This window comes from Spermophilus citellus (genome assembly GCF_964194105.1).
Source record: "Spermophilus citellus genome assembly, chromosome: 5".
NCBI lineage: Eukaryota > Metazoa > Chordata > Mammalia > Rodentia > Sciuridae > Spermophilus > Spermophilus citellus.
This window is the reverse complement of record NC_138186.1, coordinates 84,051,846-84,076,744: the sequence shown is the minus strand read 5'-3', so window position 1 is coordinate 84,076,744 and position 24,899 is coordinate 84,051,846. Positions and strand designations below refer to the sequence as shown.

The following is a 24,899-nucleotide window of genomic DNA, read 5'->3' as shown; positions in this document are numbered from 1 at the left end:
ACTAATTAAACAAGTAACATTAGCAATGCAGTGGCCTCAGTGATGTCTTGCAAATATGTTCTGGCTGTTGTTTATTTCCAGGATGGATCAAGGATATGCATCAGATCAAAGTTCTGATGATTAGATTGCTTGATTGTTATTCTGAACCTAAGGAATTTCAATTTATTCTTCAGTGATATGGGGCACACATTTTCCTGCTGTTGTTACTAAAGAACAGCCCCAAAATTTATTTTAATAACTAACTTTCACTGTCCCAAGTGAATATTTAGGAAAACTAGAAAGAAAACAATGAATTCTAAAACTAAAGTCGAGAATACTCTCCAAGACATCTGTGGCTGAGACTTGCTGCTAACCTTGATAACAATACAATCAGCTCCTCCTGGGATCTGTAGGCTACTCCAAACATTTAGAAATATACTTCTGAAAGTGTACTCTGCGTATCACAAGCTCACATTTCTTTCTTTTTTAAAATTATTTTTTATTAGTGCATCATAATTATACATATAGTGGGATTCACTGTGCCATATTTGTACATGAATATAACATAATTTTGTCAACTTCATTCTGCAGTACCTCTCCTTTCCTTCCTGTTCTCTTATACTTTTATGAGATTCCCCTTCTACTTAAAATCATTCTTTTTTTCTCTCTAGGTGTCACATATGAGAGAAAACACACAACATTTGACTTTCTGAGTCTTCTGTATTTCACTTAACTTAATATGCTCTTAAGTTCCATCCATGCAAATGACTTAATTTTGTTCTTCTTTATGGCTGAATAAAAATCTATTGTGTATATATACCACATTATAAAAAATGCATTTATTTTTGGTGGATATGTATTGTTGATGGTTCCATAATTGACTCTTGTGAATTGCATTGCTATAAATGTGGAGATGCACGCAACGCTATATATAGTAGGCTGACTTTAATTCTTTTGGCTAAATACTGAGGAGTGGTACAAGCTCCCATTTCTATTATTTTTCTTTTTTTAATTGGTTGTTCAAAACATTACAAAGCTCTTGACATATCATATTTCATACATTAGATTCAAGTGGGTTATGAACTCCCATTTTTACCCCAAATACAAATTGCAGAATCACATCGGTTACACATCCACATTTTTACATAATGCCCTATTAGTAACTGTTGTATTCTGCTACCTTTCCTATCCTCTACTATCCTCCCTCCCCCCCTCCCATCTTCTCTCTCTACCCCATCTACTGTAATTATTTCTCTCCTTGTTTATTTTCCCATTCCCCTCACAACCTCTTATATGTAATTTTGTATAACAATGAGGGTCTCCCTCCTTTCCATGCAATTTCCCTTTTCTCTCCCTTTCCCTCCCACCTCATGTCTCTGTTTAATGTTAATCTTTTCTTCCTGCTCTTCCTCCCTGCTCTGTTCTTAGTTGCTCTCATTATATCAAAGAAGACATTTGGTATTTGTTTTTTAGGGATTGGCTAGCTTCACTAAGCATAATCTGCTCTAGTGCCATCCATTTCTCTGCAAATTCCATGATTTTGTCATTTTTTAGTGCTGCGTAATACTCCATAGTGTATAAATGCCACATTTTTTTTTATCCATTCATCTATTGAAGGGCATCTGGGTTGGTTCCACAGTCTAGCAATTGTGAATTGTGCTGCTATGAACATTGATGTGGCAGTATCCCTGTAGTACGCTCAAATTACTAACATACGGGATGAAAAAGGCAATATCACAACAGACACTACAGAAATACAGAAGATAATTAGAAAGTATTTTGAAACCCTATATTCTAATAAAATAGAAGACAGTGAAGACATCGATAAATTTCTTAAGTCATATGAGCTGCCCAGATTGAGTCAGGAAGACACACACAATTTAAACAGACCAATAACAAAGGAAGAAATAGAAGAAGCCATCAAAAGACTACCAACCAAGAATAGCACAGGACCGGATGGGTATACAGCGGAGTTTTACAAAACCTTCAAAGAAGAATTAATACCAATACTTTTCAAGCTATTTCAAGAAATAGAAAAAGAAGGAGCTCTTCCAAATTCATTCTATGAGGCCAACATCACCCTAATCCCGAAACCAGACAAAGACACTTCAAAGAAAGAAAACTACAGACCAATATCTCTAATGAACATAGATGCAAACATTCTCAATAAAATCCTGGCGAATCGAATACAAAAGCATATCAAAAAAATTGTGCACCATGATCAAGTAGGATTCATCCCTGGGACGCAAGGTTGGTTCAATATACGGAAATCAATAAATATTATTCACCACATCAATAGACTTAAAGATAAGAACCATATGATCATCTCGATAGATGCAGAAAAAGCATTCGACAAAGTACAGCATCCTTTTATGTACAAAACACTAGAAAAACTGGGGATAACAGGAACTTACCTCAACATTGTAAAAGCTATATATGCTAAGCCTCAGGCTAGCATCATTCTAAATGGAGAAAAACTGAAGGCATTCCCGCTAAAATCTGGAACAAGACAGGGATGCCCTGTCTCACCACTTCTATTTAATTTAGTCCTTGAAACACTAGCCAGAGCAATTAGACAAAAGAAATTAAAGGCATAAAAATAGGAAAAGAAGAACTTAAAATATCACTATTTGCGGATGATATGATCCTATACCTAGAAGACCCAAAAGGGTCTACAAAGAAACTACTAGAACTAATAAATGAATTCAGCAAAGTGGCAGGATATAAAATCAACACGCATAAATCAAAGGCATTTCTGTATATCAGCGACAAAACTTCTGAAATGGAAATGAGGAAAACCACCCCATTCACAATATCCTCAAAAAAAATAAAATACTTGGGAATCAACCTAACAAAAGAGGTGAAAGATTTATACAATGAAAACTACAGAACCCTAAAGAGAGAGATAGAAGAAGATCTTACAAGATGGAAAAATGTACCTTGTTCATGGATAGGCAGAACCAACATCATCAAAATGGCGATATTACCCAAAGTTCTCTACAGGTTCAACGCAATGCCAATCAAAATCCCAGTGGCATTTCTTGTAGAAATAGATAAAGCTATCATGAAATTCATATGGAAAAACAAAAGACCAAGAATAGCAAAAGCAATTCTAAGCAGGAAGTGTGAATTGGGAGGTATAGCGATACCAGATTTCAAACTGTACTATAGAGCAATAGTAACAAAAACAGCATGGTACTGGTACCAAAACAGGCAGGTGGACCAATGGTACAGAATAGAGGACACAGAGACCAATCCACAAAATTACAACTTTCTTATATTTGATAAAGGCGCTAAAAGCATGCAATGGAGAAAGGATAGCATCTTCAACAAATGGTGCTGGGAAAACTGGAAATCCATATGCAACAAAATGAAATTGAATCCCTTTCTCTCGCCATGCACAAAAGTTAATTCAAAATGGATCAAGGAGCTAGATATCAAATCAGAGACTCTGCACCTGATAGAAGAAAAAGTTGGCTCCGATCTACATATTGTGGGGTCGGGCTCCAAATTCCTTAATAGGACGCCCATAGCCCAAGAGTTAAATACAAGAATAAACAAATGGGACTTACTTAAACTAAAAAGTTTTTTCTCAGCAAGAGAAAAAATAAGAGAGGTAAATAGGGAACCTACATCCTGGGAACAAATTTTTACTCCTCACACTTCAGATAGAACCCTAATATCCAGAATATACAAAGAACTCAAAAAATTAGACAATAAGATAACAAACAACCCTATCAACAAATGGGCCAAGGACCTGAACAGACACTTCTCAGAGGAGGACATACAATTAATCAATAAGTATATGAAAAAATGCTCACCATCTCTAGCAGTCAGAGAAATGCAAATCAAAACCACCCTAAGATACCATCTCACTCCAGTAAGATTGACAGCCAGTATGAAGTCAAGCAACAATAAGTGCTGGCGAGGATGTGGGGAAAAGGGTACACTTGTACATTGCTGGTGGGACTGCAAATTGGTGTGGCCAATATGGAAAGCAGTATGGAGATTCCTAGGAAAGCTGGGAATGGAACCACCATTTGATCCAGCTATCACCCTTCTCGGTCTATTCCCTGAGGACCTTAAAAGAGCGCACTATAGGGATACGGCCACATCAATGATTATAGCAGCATAATTCACAATAGCTAGACTTTGGAATCAACCTAGATGCCCTTCAGTAGATGAATGGATTAAAAAACTGTGGCATTTATACACAATGGAGTATTACGCAGCACTAAAAAATGACAAAATCATGGATTTTGCAGGGAATTGGATAGCATTAGAGCAGATTATGCTAAGTGAAGCTAGCCAATCCTTAAAAAACAAATGCCAAATGTCTTCTTTGATATAAAGAGAGCAACTAAGATCAGAACAGGGAAGAAGAGCATGAGGAAAAGATTAACATTAAACAGAGACGAGTGGGGGGAGAGAAAGGGAGAGAGAAGGGAAACTGTATGGAAATGGAAGGAGACCCTCATTGTTATACAAAATTATATATAAAAGGTTGTGAGGGGCAAGGGGGAAAAAAACAAGGGAGAGAATTAAACAACAGCAGATGGGATAGAGAGGGAAAATGAGAGGGAAGGGGAGGGGGGATAGTAGGGGATAGGAAAGGTAGCAGCACACAACAGTCATTAATATGGTATTATGTAAAAATGTGGATGTGTAACCGATGTGATTCTGCAACTTGTATTTGGGGTAAAAAATGGGAGTTCATAACCCACTTGAATCAAATGTATGGAAGATGATATGTCATGAGCTTTGTAATGTTTTGAACAACCAATAAAAATAAAATTAAAAAAATATTTACCATAAAAAATAATAATGATAATAAAAATAATTAAAATTAAAATTAAAAAAAATAATAAATGCAGTCATAGAGTTCGATTAACTTCTCTTCCAGTAGGTGGAGCTGTGCCCACTGGGCCAAGCTTCTCCTCTCAATAGTTGGGAACCAATCACTGTGCAGCAGCTCTTCCTCCCAGACTGGGCGGGTCTCCAATCCTGAGTGCCTAGGGCCTTCTCTTGTGTTTCCTCAAGCCAGGCCCCGCTCACCTTTGATGCTCACCACAATACTGGCTACACACCAGGTCTGCTGCTCCTGGGAGCCCTGTTTTCATGAACGACTGGGCACACTCTCCCTGTTTGCCTCCCTCAGACCCTAAGTTTGTAGAGCTTGGGGCTGAGAACCCCCAGCGAATTTGTTTGCCCTCTGGTAGCCATGCCCCCGGTAGCTGGTGCAAGAGACCTCAGTTGTCAGCACTAGTGGGAGCGGTAGCCGGGAGTTCCGCGTCGCGAGTCCGGCGCCACTCCTGATTCCCTCAGTCTGGCTATTGCGCTCAAGGGAGAGCTGGGAGGGGCCCTTAAGGTTTCCCCCGCTGTGTGGAGAAGGATGGCTAGGGGATTACACACCTGTCGCCGCTGGTTTCAATGAAGTTATCTCCTCCGCCCGTGATGTCAGTTCTCTGCCATGGTGGGATCCCATGCAAATGGTGACCGTTCGTTCCCTTTGCCGGGTGACCAATGTAACGGGTGGGACCTGACTGTCTCTCCCAAGCCCCGTTTCAATCCTGTGGCCACTGCCTATGGCTTTTACCTCTATAAGTTCTGAAGGGCCGACCAGTTATTTCAGCGGGATCGTTGGTGCTGAGTCACGAGAAGCAGGCGAACCGGAGCTTGAATGCAGCCGATCTGGGCTTGGTGTGTGTTCTGAGAGGCCCCAACTGTTCGCCCCAGATCCACATCAGCTCAGCATTGCCTAGTGATCCTGAGCAAACAGCATTTAGACAGTTTACGACTCCCCATGCCCGCACAGCTGAAGAGGTCAGAGACTTGATCTCTCTGCGCCCGCCGCCATGTTGGATCTCTCCCATTTCTAAATACTAACTTTCTTCATCAGTAGTAAAAACAATCTTCCTTAAATTTTTACATAATTAATCTCTGCATGATTAGAAATCTGGAGATTAAGTTTTGGGAAGAATCTAAACTTCTAAAAGTCAGAGAAAATCTACCCTTGGACTGAGTGTAAAATACTTCATTCAGAAACCATAAGCTGAAGCTTCTTAAATATCTTTCAGAAACAAACAAACTTTGGAAGAAGATCAAGTAGCTGATGGCATCAAACAGATATTTCTACCCAAGAGAATAAAACAAGAAAAAAAAATTTCTAATTAAAAATTTTTGCTCTACTTGTTATCATTCTTTGGTGGCTTCCAGAGGCCAACAAAATTTCAAGTGTGTTTCAGAAATCTTCATAATTATTTTTAACTCTAGTATTTTTCTTCACCTAAGGAAGAGCAAAGCTTTCTTGTGTGTTTTTATCAGACTCTATCTATTGTTTTAAAATTAACTGATTAATAAATTTTTCATCCTTCATCTGATTCTACTAACAAAAATCTAATAATTGTTCTTTTCCACAGTTTAAAAGGCAAATTCTCTTTTGTGGGCCCCTCTGTAACTTGAATTTTCCTGAAGGTTAATTTTAACCTTTACTCTATCAAAATTGGACACTGACCCCCAAATAACATACTTCTGCTGACATTATTGCAACAAAAAATGGAGGGCATCCTTGAAGCATTAGTATGTTATCTTCTGTGACTCCCCAGCCTCCATTCTAGAAATCTTCACATTTGAGGGACTACTGGTCACCTCACTCTCATTGGCTATCTATCTATCTATCTATCTATCTATCTATCTATCTATCCACACACACATTTTTTTTCCTTTTCTTTTCTTGGTACCACAGATTGAAACCAGTGGTGTTTAACCACTGACCCACATTCCCAGCTCTTTTTATTTTTTATTTTGAGACAGTTGTGATCAGGTACTTAGGTCCTTTCTTTAAGTTGTTGAGGCTGGCTTTGAATTTTTGATCCTCCTGCCTCAGACTCCTGAGTCACTGAGATTCCAAGCATTTACCACCGTGCCCAGCACCCCAGTCTCATTGTGATAGGTGAGACTTTACCCCCGTACAGTTTGTGTAACACTAAACTACCACAGTTCATGTGGACATCAGGGTTTCATCTGATCACTACACAAACCTATCTTATGTGATATGATGCAGCTTTTTGAATATTTTATTAATAAATATTAAAACATATTAACTTTAAAAATATTTTTCAATTTTAATCATCTACTCTTATAAGAAACTATATTTTTCTGAGAAATATACTTAGTTACCTAAAATGAGGCAAGCCTGGACTGTGGAGGAAGGCTCCAAGGAGAGATCATTGGCTCCCAATCCAGTGGCAGGAATAGTGCAACTAATGGGGTCCAAAACGTGTCTCTGTCCCTTAGCAGAAGTTACAAATGACACAACCTCTACAAACTAGTTTCAACTTAAGTTTCAAGGCAATTTTGGGCGATTGCAAAACCTTTGGCTAGCTAAGAACTTTGGTCACAAACATTGTTTGCAGCACATTCTTAGAACATTATTGGTCAGGTCGGATAGTTTTGTGGCTCCATTGAAAGAAAAGATGCCCTGGATCTCTAGATGGATTTGGGAATGTGATTTCCTGGCCTGGTTTTGATGTGTTTGCAGTGTTTTATTAGGATCCATAGTCATTTAGTTTTTAATGACTATGTAGTTGATCAGTGTGTTTAGTATGCTGAATGCTCCTGTGCAGTTATTGTCTTTTCAGATCATTCAATATCTCATTTTGCAACAAAAGGCCTGAGAGACAACTGTACACTGCTGTAGGCTGGGTTCTCTGAGTAACCTTGTTAATGACTTCTGACAATGGTGTGGATCTAAACCTGGCGAATTCAAACCATGAAGCCTGACTTTGTTGTTTTGGCCAAAAGGGGAGGGTGAAGAGTGAAAAAACAGGCAGGAACTTACAGTCTGAGGCTGATAGATAAACTCTAATCTTCCCTAGTAAATATAAATAAATATCTCACTTTTTTTTTTTTTCAGTACTGGGGATTGAACCCAGGGGCACTTAGTAACCACCCCCCCCACCCCCCGCCCTTTTGATTTTTAAATTTTGAGACGGGGTCTTGTTAAATGGCTTAGGGTCTCACTAAATTGCCGGGGCTAGTCTTGAATTTGCAATCCTGTCTCAGTTTCCCAAGTTGCTGGGATTACAGGCATGTGCCACCACACCCAGCTACTTTTTTTTTTTTTTTTTTTTACTTTGAAATTGGGGCTAAGTTGCTGAGGGTCTGTTTAAGTTTCCCAGGCTGGCCTCAAACTTGGGATTCTTCTGATTTAGCCTCACAAATCATTGAGGTCACAGGTGTTTGCCATTGCACCTGGCTCTTAAAAAATAGCTTAATCAGTCACAACCACTTAGTCACAGTGAGGGAACCTGAGGGACAAAGGCCAGTCTGGAAACTGTTGGAAACTAGGTAAAGATAATACTCTACAATTCAGATTATATCAAGCACCCTACCTCCTAGATGAAGATTGCTAAGATAATTATCTAATTGTCACATTTTAGAAAATTGGCTTCTGATTCTCTAGTACAGCACACTAAATAAACCCAGCTTTGTTTGTCTGCACATGTATAGTCGTTGATTGACTGCCAAGACCTGTCAAAATTTAGGGAGCCACTCGGAGACTTCCTGTTCTAGCACCTTCCATCCCTCAACCCCTGACCTGGTTGATGCTCAATGAATCTGCTTCAAAATCCGTTGAAATTAGAAATAAGAAAATTTTGGATCCCTGGGAATTGCCCGGGCAAGCACTGATTGATAATCTAATTTCGAATGGAGGGATTAAGACCTGAATGGGATATTGCTGGATTGGATTTTCTCCACAAGGCTACAGTAACCGGAGATCCTCCCTAGGGTGTGTCAGGGGGTGGGTTGTTTGAGTGCCCATATATAGCACAGGGTCCAGGCCTTTTTCACATTTTCCAGCCAGTTGCTTGGACTTGCTCTACTCTGAATCAAGAAGAGCAGCGCACCATTTGGAAATGAGCACTGTTGGCAAGAAAGCGTGGTGGACCTTACCTGAAAACTTTCATTCTCCACTGGTATTTTACATGGAAGAAGACCTAGAGAAGCACATATTTGGTAGGTAGCCCTTGCCCACATCTCCTTCCCCATCCTTCCCTTCCAACCTTTCTCTCTCCTCCTCTGTCCGTCCCAGGTCCCTACTCTCAAGGCCACCTCTTTGTCTCACTCAGTACGTTTACTTTTCCTCTCTCTCCCCTCCTGTGTTCACAGGTCAAGGAGATAAATACCTTCGTAGTATTGAGGTGCATAGCCACACTTTCATTCAGCTGGAGCCGTGGTTCACAGCCACAGGCCAGACTCGAGTTATAGTCGTTGGACCACCTAGAGCAAGAAAGTGGCTGCAGAGTATGATCCGGTGTTTGGGGAGCCGGGATTCGTGGTGTCAGGACCAAGGTAGGTATCTTTACTAAATTGTGGTTAAGAATGAAGTGATAGTCCTGGTAGAGTTTTGTGGCATTGAAGGATTGCTCAGGTGGTTGGGAATCTAAGTGCTCCCCAGAGTTCATTACAAGTGGAGGGACAAAGTCACACCATTTTTGTGACTTGAAGTCACTGAGGGAGTAAAAGGTAGTGAGGAGGCATGAATGGGTTGTCTGAGGGGGCCTGGGTTAGGATTACTATCTTTCCCATAATGTTCCTGTGGGGGATCCTCACCTGCACTGCAGCCCCCTAGTAATGAGCTCTACTTTACTATTTCTAATTATTCCCTCCATAGGCCTGGAGATGTTACAGCGTGTCCGGAGCCAGCCCCTGACCAATCTCGAACTAATTGCCACCACCATCGTGGAATCAGATAACTTGTGTCTATCATTGGCCGTCAGAATGATTGGGGCCATCTCAGGGTTCCCATTACCAATTGCATGGTTATTTTAGGTTGTTTTGGAATTAGCTGTATCCATAATAAAGGACTGATTTTCTGGGGAGCTGAGATGTGAGAAGTCTTATTTTAGCCCTGTTGAGAAAAGCATGAAAGATTGATAGAAGTTTTGATTTGTGGCTCATCTCATCTCTCAAGCTTCTAGGTGTGGATCTGAAGGAAGTTTCCTAAGTGTTGGAAAGCTTTCCACTGGCAAAGATATCTAATAAAGCATGCTACCTAATATGTAATGCTTTTGCCTCTTTTTTATTTGGATAAGCTTATCTAGTCTAGTAGGGTCTAGTCTCAGCCTGGTGCTGAGCTGTGGATGGCATCCACAGCCTCTGGGGAGGCCCAGCCCAGGGGAAAAGCCAGATATAAGACATCTTTCAATGAACTGCTTTTCTCAGACCAGAGGCTCTTAGATGAATAAAAACGGGAGCAGGGAGGGGCAGTGGAGGGAGGGGTGGTGGTGGGGAGGGGGCGGGGAGGGCTTCTGAAAAGAAGGGATCTTCCTAGAAGGCTCAGGATTCTTCTGAGTTGAAAATGCAAACCAAAGGGGAGAGTGAGAAGTTGGGAGGTCCAGATGGAAACCAAAGATGTCCTCAGTTTCACTGCCTGGTGGAATAGGCAAGGGGACAACCCAGCCAAGCCTGGTGAACGTGAATTAGCCAACATTGTCCCTGACTGTCCAGAAGCTTTGAAGGTGGGCTTTGAGGGGGTGGTTTTCTAGGAACAAAGGATTCTGAGGTCCTTCGAAGTATGAATAAGCTGACTAGTAAGTCTTTCTGAATCTCTACTTCAGAACTTTCTCTTGAATGCCAAAATACATTTGGATCTCTCCATCCAAGGTTATGGCAAGCGAAACATGCCTTTTCTTGAACATTTCATTGTCAAACCTGTTCCTTCTCCAGGAATCTATCTTCTACAAAAGCCATTGCAGTTTTTGAGGAAAGGCAGTGTTGTCCTGGACCAGAGTGGAGTAGTAGAAATGTCAAGAAGTGGTGGAATTTTTTGAAATATATTTTGAAGACAACAAGAATGTTAATTATGGACTGGGGTTGTAGCTCAGTGGGAGAGCACTTGTTTGTTACTTGTGAGGCTTGGGTTCCATCCTCAGCACCACATAAAAATAAAAATAAGTAAGCAAAGGTATTGTGCCCATCTACAACTAAAAATATGTATTTTTTAAAAATGCTAACTAAATGCTTTATTTGTTATTTAAAAAAAATTATTTGTTTTTGGTACCGAAAGATTAACTCAGAGGCCTTTGCTACAGCTCAAGACGTTTTTAAAACTTTATTTTGAGATGCTCTTGCTAAGTTGCCCAGGCTGGCTTTAAATTTGTGATCCTCCTGCCTCAGCTCACCAAATTGCTGGGATTATAATCATGTGCCACCAAATCTGGCAAACTATATGATTTTTACATGGCCAGTTGCTAAACAAAAGTTAGATCAGATTCACAGTAAACAACAACAACAACCAATCTAACTGGAGGAGAAGAACAACAAAACCACATTATTCTCAAAGGAAAATGTCATATTTAATTCTTAATTGGCAATTTAAAATTTTGTGTGTTCACAAAGTAGAGAAAAAACTTCTTAAAAAAAATGCCTGAAGCTGAGTGTGGTGGTGAACTCCTGTGATCCCAGTGACTCAGGAGACCAAGGAAAAAAGATCTCAAGTTCCAGGACAGCCTCAGTAATTTAGCAAAGGTCTAAGCAACTTAGTCAGACCCATCTAAAATAAATAAATAAATAAATAAATAAATAAATGAATAAATAAATAAATAAATAAAAAGGGCTGGGTATGTAGCTCACTGGTAAAGTGCCTCAGCATTCAATCCCTACTTACAAACAAACAAAAAAGCTTGCAAAAAGAGTATTTGTTCCTTCAATTAAGTTTCAAACCAGTAATTATCAAATTAACATTTATTTTTTCCAGGTTGTACTTCTGACTTCTAATGGTTTCTGAAATGTCAGAGCCTAGGAGTTAACCTAGGATTTGATATCTCCAATACTGGAGTGAGACTACATGCAGTTTAAATCCTAACTCTACTGCTAAATAACTTTATGACCTTTGGAAAGTTATTAATTTCACAGTGCATTGATTTTTCTCATCTATGAAATGAAGATAATAATAGTAACTACCTTAAGTAGTTTTAAAATTTTTTGGTACTAGGGATTTTTAATTTTTTTGGTACTAGGGATTGAACCAAGGGTGCTTAACTACTAAGCCGCATCCCCAGCACCCCCTTTAAAAAAATTATTTGTTCTAATCAGTTATACATGACAACAGAATGCTCTTCAATTCATTGTACACAAATGGAGCACAATTTTTCACTTCTCTGGTTGTGCACAAAGTAGGGTCACACCATTTGTGCAGTCATACATGTACCTAGGGTAATGATATCTGTCCCATTCCACCATCTTTCCTATCCCCCTGCTCCCTCCCTATCCCTCCCTCTCTTTGGGCAATCCAAAATTCCTCCGCTCATCCCATGCCTCCTCCATTATGGATCAGCATCCACTTATCAGAGAAAATATTTGGCCTTTGATTTTTTGGGATTGGCTTACTTTGCTTAGCAAGCTATTCTCTAATTCCATCCATTTACTGGCAAATGCCATAATTTTATTCTCTTTTATTGCTAAACAATATGCCATTATGTATATATGCCACAGTTTCTTTATCCACTCATCTATTGAAGGGTATCTAGGTTGGCTCTACAGTTTGATTTTTGTGAATTGTGCTGCTATAAACACGGATGTGGCTGAGTCACTGTAGTATGCTGATTTTAAGCCCTTTGTGTATAGACCGAGGAGTGGGATAGCTGGGTCGAATGGTTGTTCCATTCCAAGTTTTTAAAGGAATCTCCATATTACTTTCCAGATTGGTTGCACCAATTTGCAGTCCCACCAGCAATGTATGAGTGTGCCTTTTCCCCCCACATCCTGGACAACACTTATTGTTGCTTATAGTCTTGATAACTGCCATTCTAATTGGCATGAGATGAAATCTTAGGGTAGTTTTGATTTGCATTTCTCTAATTACTAGAAATGTTGAACATTTTTTCATATATTTGTTATTGATTATATATCTTCTTCTGAGAAGTGTCTGTTCTGTTCCTTAGCCCGTTTATTGATTGGGTTGTTTGTTTTTTTGATGTTAAGTTTTCCGAGTTCTTTACATATCCTGGAGATTAGTGCTCTATCTGATGTATGGGAGGTAAAAATTTGCTCTCATTCTGTGGGCTCTCTCGTCACTCATTGATTGTTTCTTTTGCCCAGCCCTTTTAAAAATATTTTATTTAGAGACTGAGTCAGCTAAGTTGCTTAGTGCCTTACTAAGTTGCTGAGGATGGCCTTGAAATTTTGATTTTCCTGCAGTGGCCCATGCCTGCAATCCCAGTGGTTTAGGAGGCTTAGACAGGAGGAGTACAAGTTCAAAGCCAGCCTTAGCAATGGTGAGGTGCCAAGCAACTCAGTGAGATCCTGTCTCTAAATTAAAATACAAAATAGGGCTTGGGATGTGCCTCAGTGGTCGAGTTCCCCTGGGTTCAATCCCTAGTATCAACAAAACAAAACAAAACCAAACCCAACCCCACAGCTCTGTGCTACACCAATACTATATTTACTGATAAGGAAACAACATAGACAGAAAGAACCTGGAATCTTGATGATGTAATTGAGCAAACTGTACTCTGCTTGGACTTCTAGTATAAGAATATAAGAAAGTCCCTAGATAAGAAAAAGACTGTCTGGAAGGTCACCCTTGTAGAACCAAAGACAGAAGGCACCGTCTGCCATATCAAGGCACAAATTTCACCTCCAGAGTAGCATGGGACCACAACCATTCATTAAACATCTTTTCCATACCAGGCGCCAGCATCCTGCTCAAGAGTGCTCCCGGCCATGTCTTCCTTTTCCTCCAGGTTTCAGTTAAAGTTTGCCTTAGAAACCCGAGGCAGAACCTCTCTAAGTTGCCCAGGCTGGCCTTGAAATTGCAGTTCTCTTGCCTCAGCCTCAGAGTCCCTGGGATTACAGGCATGTGCTACCATATGAAAACATATGCTACCACATGTTTTCAGCCAGGGTTTTTTTTTTTTTTTTTAATTTTATACCTATAGCCAAATCCATCCTAACTGGTGCATTAACCTTTGGTAAGATGGATCAAGTGAGAAAATAACTGGGAATCACGTATTGACATAATACAGGGCTGTCACTAGGCGTGGGTTGTTACTGTAAGCCAAGACTCCATAGGATGGGCCTGGCCCTGGTAGGAAAGAGCCAAGAGAAGGGGGGAAGCAGGAATGTAGTGTTCTAGGGCTCAGGGGCAGGGGAAGGGAGAATAGTGTCCCTTTTCCTTTAGAGTCTATAGCAAAGTCTGGGGGGTAATCAGTCTTCGTGATAAATGGGCAGAGTCTAGGTGTGGGTGTCATCTAAGGGGTGTGACAATTTTTTGCTGGGGATGGAGATCCGCCTCTGAGTTATTATTCAAGTAAGCCGCTCACAACAATCACTTGGCTGAAGGCCTCTGAATTTAAGAGTTTGGAAGTAGTTGAGCTGAATAAAAAGCCCAGAGCCAACAAGAAACTTTTATTCTTTAACATATAGAGTTCCTTTTGCAGGCAGTGTGAGAAGCCAAAGGCACCTTGTGAATATAATGTTCCTGTTCTCAAATCATCTTGCCCTAGGATTTTTGAGGTAACACTGTGTTCTAATGAAGCTATGTATGAGCAGGAGGGAAATCTGAGCTGGAGACTCATGACTAGCTAAGATCATCTCATAGTTGAGGTCATGGGTGAGACCCCTGGGGACAGCATGAGTGTGAGGAGGAAAGAGAAGACGCTGAAACGAAATCCACTGAATGCAGACTGTCACGAGCCAAAGTTCAATAGAGAACTTGGAGAAGTCAAAGATGAGCAAGCCAGAGACGTAGGGGACTCTGATATTGTCCAGTGGTCGCCTGACATACAGCTCCTAAAACACTGGAATCTCCACAGTGAGGGTGTTTTATCTTTATTTTTATTTTTCAGTACTAGGGATTGAAACCAGGGGTACTCTATTACTAAGCTGAATCCCCAGCCCCTTTTATTTTTGAGACAGGGTCTCTCTAAATTGCTGAGACAATCTGCCTCAGACTCCTTAGTTGATGGGATTACAGGCCTGTGCCCAGTAGTGTTTTCTGTATACTAATAAGAAGATGAAGATAGGATTAGATAGTTTAGGGTGGGGACTGGTGGCAGAAAAGGAAAAGAGAGATTAGATGGTTGGAATTTTTAATTTCCCTTTCCATCTCCAGGGATGCTAATGGTTAAACTGATTACCAAAGACCAAACATTGAATCAATCAATCATGTCTACATAATGTAATAAAGCTTCCATAAAAAGTCAAGGATTGGCTGGGCGTTGCAGCTCTGGAGGCTGAGGCAGGAAGATTGCGAGTTTAAAGCCAGTCTCAGCAAAAGCAAGGTGCTAAGCAACTCAGTGACACCTTGTCTCCAAGTAAAATACAGAATAGGGCTGGGGATGTGGCTCAGTGGTTGCATGCCTCTGAGTTCAATCCCTGTTTCGCCCCTCCCCACAAAACAAAAACAAAAACACCCACAACAATCGAGTTCTGGGAGATGGTGGAGAGCCAAGCATATGGAGATTCTTGGAAGAGTTTTCTTACCTTGCCACATAACCTGGTCCTATGAATCTCTTCTTCTGCATTCTTTGTAATATTCACTAAAATAAACTGGCAACTGCATTCTTTGGAATATTCACTAAAATAAATTAGCTAAGGTAAATAAATTGTTTCTCTGACTTTTGTGAATTAGTGAAACCTAAGGACAGGGTAGCAGGAATTCCAGTCTATAGCAGGTGTAAGTTTTAACCTATGGCACTATTACTTGTGATGAGCGTCTGAAGTGGTTGCAGTCCTGTGGAACTGAGCTGTCAGCTTGTGGGATCTGATGCTATCTCCAGGGTGATTGGAGTTCTACTAAGTAGAACTGGAAGAGGCTCAGCTGGTGTCCGCTGCAGAATGGATTGATTGGTTGTTGGTGGGGAGAAATAGGAGCCTTCTGTGTGAATCGTTGAGTGAGAGAACAGAAAAACATTTTCCCCCCTTTATATTTAGAGACAAACTTTCATTCAGAAAGATGAGAGCGTTTTAAGATAAAGAGTAGTTGTGAATTGTGCTGCTTTTTTTTTTTTTTTTTTTTGCACTACTGTGAGTTGAACCCAGGGCCTGGCACATGCTAGGAAAGTGTTCTACCTCTGAGCTACATCTCCAGCTCTTGTTATGGTGTCAACTACTATAGAAAGACCTCAAAGGGTGAGTGTCCATTGAATCAACTTGTAGAAGATTGTGGATGAATTCATAAAGCAGTTTTTCTGTGGTGAAGGGTGGGGATGAGTCTGACTGCCATGTTTAGTATATGGATGCTGTGGAAATGAAAGTTTCTTCTATCATTTATTTTATAAGCACAGTCACACATACCTTCATGATGGGATTTTTTTTTTTGGTACTGGGGTTTGAACCCAGGGGTACTCTACCACTGAGCTACATCCCAGTCCTTTTTATTTTCTATTTTGAGACAAGGTCTCACTAAGTTCCCAGGTTGGCCTTGAACTTGCAATTCTTCTGTCTCAGGCTCCTGAGTTGTTGGGATTATGGGCATGTGCTACCACACCTGGAATGATGGCTTAAGTTTTAAGAAATGGCTGTCGGGTAATTTCATCATGCAAACATCACAGGATGTATTTAGGTCAGTCATTCAATGTGGCCTTTTGATGCAACCAAGAAACATGGTAAACAGAACATATTTGAGGCTGCTGCATTATCATATATCAGTGTTCTATAGTAAACATTTTTATAAATAGAAGTATACTCCAAAATAATAATAAAAGTTTAATATAGTAAATACAGAATTAGTAATGTAGTTGTTTATTATCATTCTCAAATGTTATGTACTATTCCTCATTGTATGCTCTATACGTTTGTACCATTGGCAGTGCATTAGGTTTGTCTATACTGGCATCACCATGAACATGCATTCATTGAGCTACCACATTATCATGGTTATGATGTCAATTGGTGATAGGAATTTTTCAGCTGTATTTAAGTATTATGGGTCCACTGTGGTATATGTGGTTCGTCATTAACTGAAATGCTGTTACTAGTTACAGAGCTGTGTGAAGATGAGGTATAGAGTACAATGAAGCCTAAGGGAGGAGACTGGAAAGTTGCTGGTAACCAGAGGCTAAGCATATGAGGGGAAAGAGCGAGAGCTAGATGCTGCAACAATGGGAATGGGAAAGGCTAATGGGACAACCATGGTCTTGGGAACCCAAGAGCAGAAATAGTCTCTTCTAAAGGCAAAGAGTTCCCATCTTGGAGTAGTGATGGAGGCCTCCCTTGCCACCCAGCAGTGGGATGTCTGGAAACAGGAGAGAGCATCAGAGCATTTCCCTGAGGGTTCAGGTGAGGAGTTCCATTGGTTCCCCATAGCATCTCTGCTTTTGGAGTCTATGTGGCATGCCATTCTCATGATGTATGTTAGGGCAAGTGGCCCTGCCAGCTGCAGCAAGGAGAATGTGAGTGCCTAGTTATTTGGGATTATAAGGATCTGCAGGGATTGGAAATCTATGAAGCCAGTCATAACAATGCAGGCAAAGAGAAGGAAGAAAAAGCTAGTACGCAAAGTCACTTAAGGTAAGAGAAAAAGCATAAAGGTGGAAATGTTTAAAAGTAGGAATGAGTGCTCTTACCACATATGGGAGCCGTAGAACCCTGACATCTCTTCAAGAGCATATGTACTTCCAGTAGTCACCCAAAATTATGGCAGAACTGACACGAACCATGAGTGGGCAGAATAACATATTAAACCAATGTTCTTTTGGGTTTTTCTATTTATTTGAAAAGAAAAGTTTTGTCACTTGACAGTTTTATGGTGCTGTGATTTCCAGGGCAGTACATATAATGTATTTGAAAAACATCTGCTTTGAAATATAATAAAACCCTCAATAATATGGAATTAGGTTGGTGAGAGGGAGAAGTATTGTTACAGCTAATGAAAATTTAAATTTTTTTAAAGAAATAATTGTGTCTGATTATTGAGGCACTTGAAACCAGGCTAATAAAAATTGCCACTTTAAGGTCTAGAAACCTACATTTTTTTAAATCCATGGTTGGGGTAAAATATGTTTTGCTTTTAAGAGTTAGGGCTGGATGTTACTGTTTACAAAGTAGTTCTAAAAATGTTTGGAATCAGTTTGCATTTACAAGTTGGTCAAGAAAGCATGTTCTGTACACATTTTTATTTTCACTTGTCTACAGGTTGATTGAACAGGCACACCTCTGATTTTTTTAGAGCCATAATGGGAAGCTCCTTCCTCCTTCAAGGTAGTAGTCCCTTGTTGTTCTTCCCCCTGTCTATAACACCAGTTAGGGCTTTCTGGCTTTGGATTCAGAGTTCCAATATCCTGGGACTTCTTGAGAATAATTCCATGGGAATTAATCCTAGCCATCTAGCAGAAAGTTGTTAGCACAACAGAAATAACAGGGATATAGTCCCATTTGGAGCAGGAGCCTTCCCTGGTAAGACAGGGTTAGGAACTAAAAATAGTAGTTCTTAGTAACCAGAAATGGCAGAATTTGGGCACTCACCTGGTTTCCATTTCTTATCACTTGTTTAGCAAACCTTTTTATTACTCAGGTTAAATATCCCTAATCTGGCTGGCTGTGGTGGCACACAACTGCAATCCCAGTAACTCAGAAGATTGAGGTAGGAGTATCACAGGTCCTAGGCCAGCCTCAGAAACTTAGGGAGGTCTTAAGCAACTTGATGAGACCCTGTCTCAAAATAAAACATAAAAAGGACTGGGGGTGTGGCTCAGTGGTAAAACATCCCTGAGTTCAATCCACAGCATGCCCCTCCCCTGCAAATTCCTGATCTGAAAGCTTGAATCCAGAATATGTCAAAACTTTTTGAGCACTTATATAAATTCCATATCATGAAAACTTGTTTTGTTATCAAAATTTAAGAATATTTTGTAAAAAGCTGGGGATGGTAGCTCAATGGTAGAATGCTTGAATGCTTGCCTAGAATTTGCAAGGCCCTTGGTTTGATTTTCAGTACAAAAAAAAAAAAAAAAAAAGAATTTGTATAAAACTATCTTCAGGCTTTACATATAAGGTATGTATAAAACATAAATGAAATTCATGTTCTGATTTGGATCTCATCCTGAAGACGTATCATTATGTATATACAAATATTCCAAAATCTGAGAAAATTCAAAATCCAAAGTACTTCTGGTCTCACACATCTTAGACAAGGGATACTCAACTTGTAATTAACACAAAGCTTACGTGATCTATAGCAAATGAATTTCTCTTATAATACTCTAAAGAGCACATGAAAATCTCCTCCATTTTCAAATTACCAAAGATTTCTTTAGCAACATTACAAAAAGCTAATTTTTATATTTCAGTACCAAAACTGTAGTCAGTTTGGTTAACTTGGATCAATGAGATCAGAACCAACCAGTTAGTTCCAGATAAAATGTTTACACTAGCCATTTATAGATATCTTTTTAATGTTTTACTTTAAAACAAATAATCCCAGTAAAAGAGAGCAAAGGAAATTACATTTTAATGATAGCTTGAAATGGATACCATATTCCTGATTTATTTGTTTTCAGGAAACAGACAATTGCATTGTCGTACATGACTTTTAGAATTGCTCACTTAAATGCACATAATTATATTAAGTTTCTCTTACAAAAACACAACCATGTCATTTAAGGCAAAAAATATCAGCTTCTGGGGAGTTAAGTTAATATCTGCAATATTTCCTCAATGTGATTGAATGAAGTGATCCATATGTTTAGTCGCCCAGGTTTCTTCATTCTTTGCGGTTTGCTTTTCACATGGGTAGGAGACTTAATCACTTAGTGCCTGATTTCCTTCTCATTATTAGGCTTGTTTGACTTTCAAATTAAGAACTTTCAAAATCACTGAGTCAGTGGGAGGTGAGAAAGGCACCTTAGAACAAGAGATAAGGACTTAAAAACTGAGGAAAGTGTCTTACTTTAAACAAAACTTGCAATCTACAGATATCAATTTAATTGAACAAAATGCAAACATTTAGAGAAGACATAGCAAAAAATTTTAATTAACCTCATACATGGGATATTTGCAATTAATTATTAGCTTGATCAAACCTACATGTTGAAGAAGGCGGACAAACCTGAACTGAGAAAGCTTGTGGCTACTCAGTACTCAGCAAAATTGTGCTTCAAGACACCATTTGGGATTGACCAGTGGGGTTTTGCTAAGTGTAAATGGGAGACCCCTCTCATTTCCATAGAGTGACACAACAGACAATCTACAATTTTCACATTATACAACTATCTTAACATCCAAGAGATTTTTTCTTTGTGCAAGAGTAAGATAGACAAAATGGTCATGGCTTCGATGCATAAAAGTTTTCCACAATATAATTTATCACATTTTGCTATGTTTAAGACCTCAGTGATGTGTTTAGGCATTGTTTCTGAATCTTCAGTCTTTAGCAATGCTGGATCAACTGTTCTGTGTTTGAGGCCTAAGAAGGCCTAAGAAGGGGTCCCTGATACATTCAGAATTCCTGCTGCCAGTGGGGTTCAACCTGGGACAGAGTATGTCCAAGAATCAGTGCTACCTGAAAGGTGCTGCCTACCTCTTCTTCCTCTGCTAATATTTGGAGAGAACCTGCTGGGTACAGGGCGGGTGTCTGGCTTTAGGTCTGTGGATGGGTGTGTGTGTGTGCAATGTCCTTGGGAAGATATGTCAGAACTTCAGGTTGAGTAGAGACAAGGGTAGATGAAAATTTGCATTTAATAATTGACTAACATTCTATGTTTGGAAAGTGAAAATAATAACCTTCAAAGCTTGACAAAATATTTTTAACTGGAGTGTAAAATTTAGATTCTATCTTCTGTGTATCTCCAGTAGCCAAGAAGGTTCTGAATGATACACTCCAAGGGATTGTATTAGGATCCAAGTGGGGTGGGAAGAGGAAGCTTTTAAAATTTCAGTGTTTATCAAAAGGGACAAAAATTTTAAAAATGTTGAAAAGCATTTTTAGGTAGAGAGCAGAACTGGTTTACTTGGGGATGGGTGCTGGGTAAGGCCTAGTGAAATTTCAAAGCAAAATAGTGGTAGGAATAAGTAAGCAATCCAGGAAGAAGAAAAGATAGTCAGTGATAGAGAAGCTTCTGTTAGGGGCGACTTGGGAAGGATTGCTGGATTTCAGGGCCTCTTTTCTTTGAATGGCCAGTTACTATTCCTGGTCATTTTCCCTGGCTGCTGGAAAAGTTTGCCTGGAGGCAGCTCAGAGGTTTGCCAAGGGAAAAACTCATCCTTTCCTTTCTTGAGTTTAACTGATTTGAAATGTTCTTTTACCTCTCTTTGCTTCTGGCCCAGGTTCTGATCATCTGAGAGAGCTAGGTTTCTAAAACCCAGTCTGCATTTCTTTCTTTCTTTCTTTTTTTTGTACTGGGAATTGAACCCAGAGGCACTTTACAATTGAGCCTCATCTCTAGTTATTTTAATTTTTTTTTTTAATTTTGAGACAGGGTTTCACTAAGGTGCTTAGGGCCACACTAAATTGCTGAGGCTGACCTGGAACTTTCGACCCTCCTGCCTCAGACTCTTGAGTTGCTGGAAATACGGTGCGCCACAGCACCTGGCCATTTTTCACTTTCTGCTAAATGCATTTTAAATTTCCTTTCCCTGATCTTTTTGCTGCACTGATATATTATTAAGTGTGGTGATTAGCGGACCCTGCAGTGCTATCTGGCTTCTTAATTGTGAATGTTTATACAAGGAAACCAAACTGGTAATTTCAGATTTGGGACAACATTCTCAGGGACAATACAAAGTGTTTACTACAGTATAAAAAGTAAAGGAACCTTTAGTTTTAGCCTTTCATATGCAAAAATGTAAGACATAATAGCAAAAGACATTCAGGGTATATTAAAAAATAAATAACTTGCAAAATTCTCTGTTTCTATATAAGAATAAGGGATGCTTAGGCAGTTGAATTCCCTAGCAATACTCATTATCCAAAAAATTGATTTCTTTTATTTTGGTTTGTTTCTCTCCTTCCCTCTCACTGCCTTTTAAGGGAGAAGTAATTTTCTGAACATTGTCTACTTCCTGGTGTTATTTCTGGCTTCTTTTTAAACATTTTTTTTTTCTCTCAGTTCCACTTAACTGTCCCCCTCCCCAGGGTCCTGCCTGTGTGTTGGCTAAATGGCAATAGCTCCTCACACTTGCCCTTCACGTGGCCAGGATTGGCAAACCTGGGGTTGGTGCCATTGCAGAGATGCCCAGTCACACTGGCTATTCTACTCATCAGTGTTTCATGCATGTGTATAGAAGCTGACCACTCATATAGAGTTGAATCTGCCATCAGGGAATATGTTTCCATAAAGTCAAATATGTCAGATAGTGAGTCTATTTGCCCTGCTGGTCCTGAATTTCATTATTTGCACATTTTCTAAATGAAAAACATTCTTGTCATAAAGAACAACATGAAAATGATGTGCAAAATTGCTTGCCACAGCGCTAAATCACCAAAAGCATACAAACTGACACTCAAATTACATTAATAATAAAATGACTGAATATAAATGGGTTGGCAAATATATCTTGAAATAAGCAGCCATTTCTGTTATTCCCAAATTCTGTTTTACTTGATACCTTGTTAGCAGCTATTGAGAGCCATTATGTTTAAATACACATTATGGCCTAATTTTGAAAATGTATTTCGTATTTAGTTACAAAGCAGAAATGCCTGAAATTTGAAAGTGTTTTCTTCCACAATTTCAAAGTACAGTGTTGAAACTTCTAAATCACCTAATCTTGACGTTTTCATATACCCCATAGCATGAGCAGTGTTTGGTTTCTGATGATTTTTAAACTCAAGGTACATTACTAAATGAGTGGGTTAATGTCGATGCACCTCGGAATTTCAGCCATCCCTAAACATGCATTTTCATGCAATTAAAAGATAACGGGCTTATAAACTGCCTTTCATGTTCTTCCTGATTCTTGCAATTTCAACTTTTTAGGAGGGCTTTCAAAAGAGTTCATGCAATGATATGTATGGCTAAAGGAACTGCTATGCCTAGAAAGAAAACAAAGAGCTTATTTCAGTTTGACATGAGGCAAGCTGAGGGCGTCTGTACTTTCTCCTGCCTTACAAATGCTCTGAGATGATCGGGATCTTCCAGTCCTTAGAGAGTCTGATGCAAAAGCAGCTTCCCTGGCTGGCTGCGGGGTGGCATCGAAAGTGTCTGTCTCTACCTCTTCGGGACCCACCTCTTCATCAGTTATAAACAATTTGGATTCCCTCCACTTGGGGTAAAAATCTTGGCTGCCTCTGGAGCCACTTGACTCACTCCCTGAAAGCTGTAAATTCAGTTCCTCTGTCGACCTAATCAGGTTTTGTACAGACAAAGATTTGCCCAAGTCCTTGGGCACCATGGGACGGACGGACAACAGAGTTTCTCCTCCCATGTCAAAGCTTTTCCGCAGGGAACGGTCCTTTGTCAGATTTGACTGTGCAACCTGAACATTTTCCTTGGAGGCAACAAGGCAGGTGGTGACGTCAACAATACTTTCCTGTAAGCCTGCGGGGTTTGGGTGCAGAGTCTCTGGCCTGGTCAGATGCTTGATGGCTGGGAGAGGAGGCGGGATCTGTAAAGTTGTTGGGGCTGCTGGCTTGGGTGCCGCATTTATTTGGTTTGCAATGTTGCTGGTGGCCGCCACTGCGGAGCCATCACTTTGACTCATTGGCACCTGGGTTGCTTGACTGTGCATAGTAGGGCTAAGCGCATAGAAAGTCTGAGCGCTGAATTCATTTGGCGTCAGAATGAACTGCAGGCCTCGCGAGATGTTGGCACTAGCTGATCTGGTTAGGCAGCCACTGTTCTGCGCAGAACTGGACAGGTCTTTGCTGTCCACAGGGCTTTGATAATCAGATGTCTGTTCACATTCAAAAGATGGGATCTGGAATGAAGCCAAAGTGAGGGCTGAGGCAGAGCCTTTCCGGAGGACCTGTTGGTAGATGTCCAGCAGGCAGTCCAGCTTGGACTCAATGGACTGGACCTAAAAGGAGGGAAATGGTTACATATGAGGACGACCTGCTGTGAAGAATGAATCTCACTTCTGGAATTAAAACCACAGAGTGTGTCAATACAAAATAAATAAATAGAGTGTAAAGTGAAATGCAGTTTGGACTCAGTGAATGTAGCATCTGGCAGTGATGGGGCAGGGAAGGTTAAAAGGGGGGAGAGATACTTTGGCTTCCATATAATTTCCTTTGGCCAGCCCCCTCTACTTCCTTAAAATGGATGATTGGTGTTCTGAAAAGGTATATAAGCACTATAAAAATGTGACCTGAAGGTTCCCCAACCCAGTCAGATTGCCTTTCCCAGCCCCATTGATCCACTTTCTGGAACCTGACTGCATTTTAATAAGGAATTTATTCTATAGTGAAATTAAGACCTAAGTATCAATCCAGGTGAGTCTGAGTTTAAAAATAAAGGCACAAAATGCTTCAGGATTAATACTTGGAGTATTTATGATTCTTTTGGGAGAACAATTTGATTTCTGGAATTTTTTTTTTTTTTTTTTTTTTTTTTTTTTTTTTTTTTTGTGATTCTGGGGATTGAACCCAGGGCCTTATACATGCAAGGAAAGCACTCTACCAACTGAGCTATATCCCCAGCCCTGAAAAATTGTTTTTATATGAGAAGATTACACTCTGGGTTACCAAAAATTCAATGTGTTATCACAGGTTCTACCTTATTTTTAAAAAGAGTGACCTAAAGGCCAATAAAAATAACCAAAACACAAAGGACAATACCTATGGGTATTTTACTACTGAAAATCTATAGTTGCTTCATAAAATTTTATATTCTTTATATGGAAATCCAAAGAAATGTTTTGGAGAATACTGTCAATGTACTGAGGAAGTTTAACACCATTCATTCTTTATTTTGTTCATTTATTTTTTTCCCTTTATATATATAAATATATAAACTATATTTCCATATATGTGGAAA

The 24,899-nt window shown here is 39.7% G+C and overlaps 2 protein-coding genes across 6 annotated transcripts in view; one reads left to right on the top strand and one right to left on the bottom strand.

The window, feature by feature from the left end:
* Positions 1 to 8,897: 8,897 nt before the first annotated feature.
* On the top strand, positions 8,898 to 9,813 carry KHDC1L (KH domain containing 1 like; the record flags this gene model as incomplete). Its single annotated transcript, XM_081294997.1, has 3 exons — positions 8,898 to 8,997; positions 9,151 to 9,333; positions 9,656 to 9,813. 3 exons carry the CDS (start codon positions 8,898 to 8,900, stop codon positions 9,811 to 9,813), a joined length of 441 nt encoding a protein of 146 aa, XP_081151123.1.
* A 9,595-nt stretch (positions 9,814 to 19,408) lies between these two features.
* Positions 19,409 to 24,899, bottom strand: part of KCNQ5 (potassium voltage-gated channel subfamily Q member 5) — a 551,365-nt gene continuing 545,874 nt past the window's right edge. For all 5 annotated transcript variants that reach the window (XM_081293796.1, XM_081293795.1, XM_081293798.1 and 2 more), the window contains one exon: positions 19,409 to 23,940. In XM_081293796.1, coding sequence (XP_081149922.1) covers positions 22,978 to 23,940 — 963 coding nt within the window. In that variant the 3' untranslated portion in view covers positions 19,409 to 22,977. The remainder of the gene's footprint in view (positions 23,941 to 24,899) is intronic.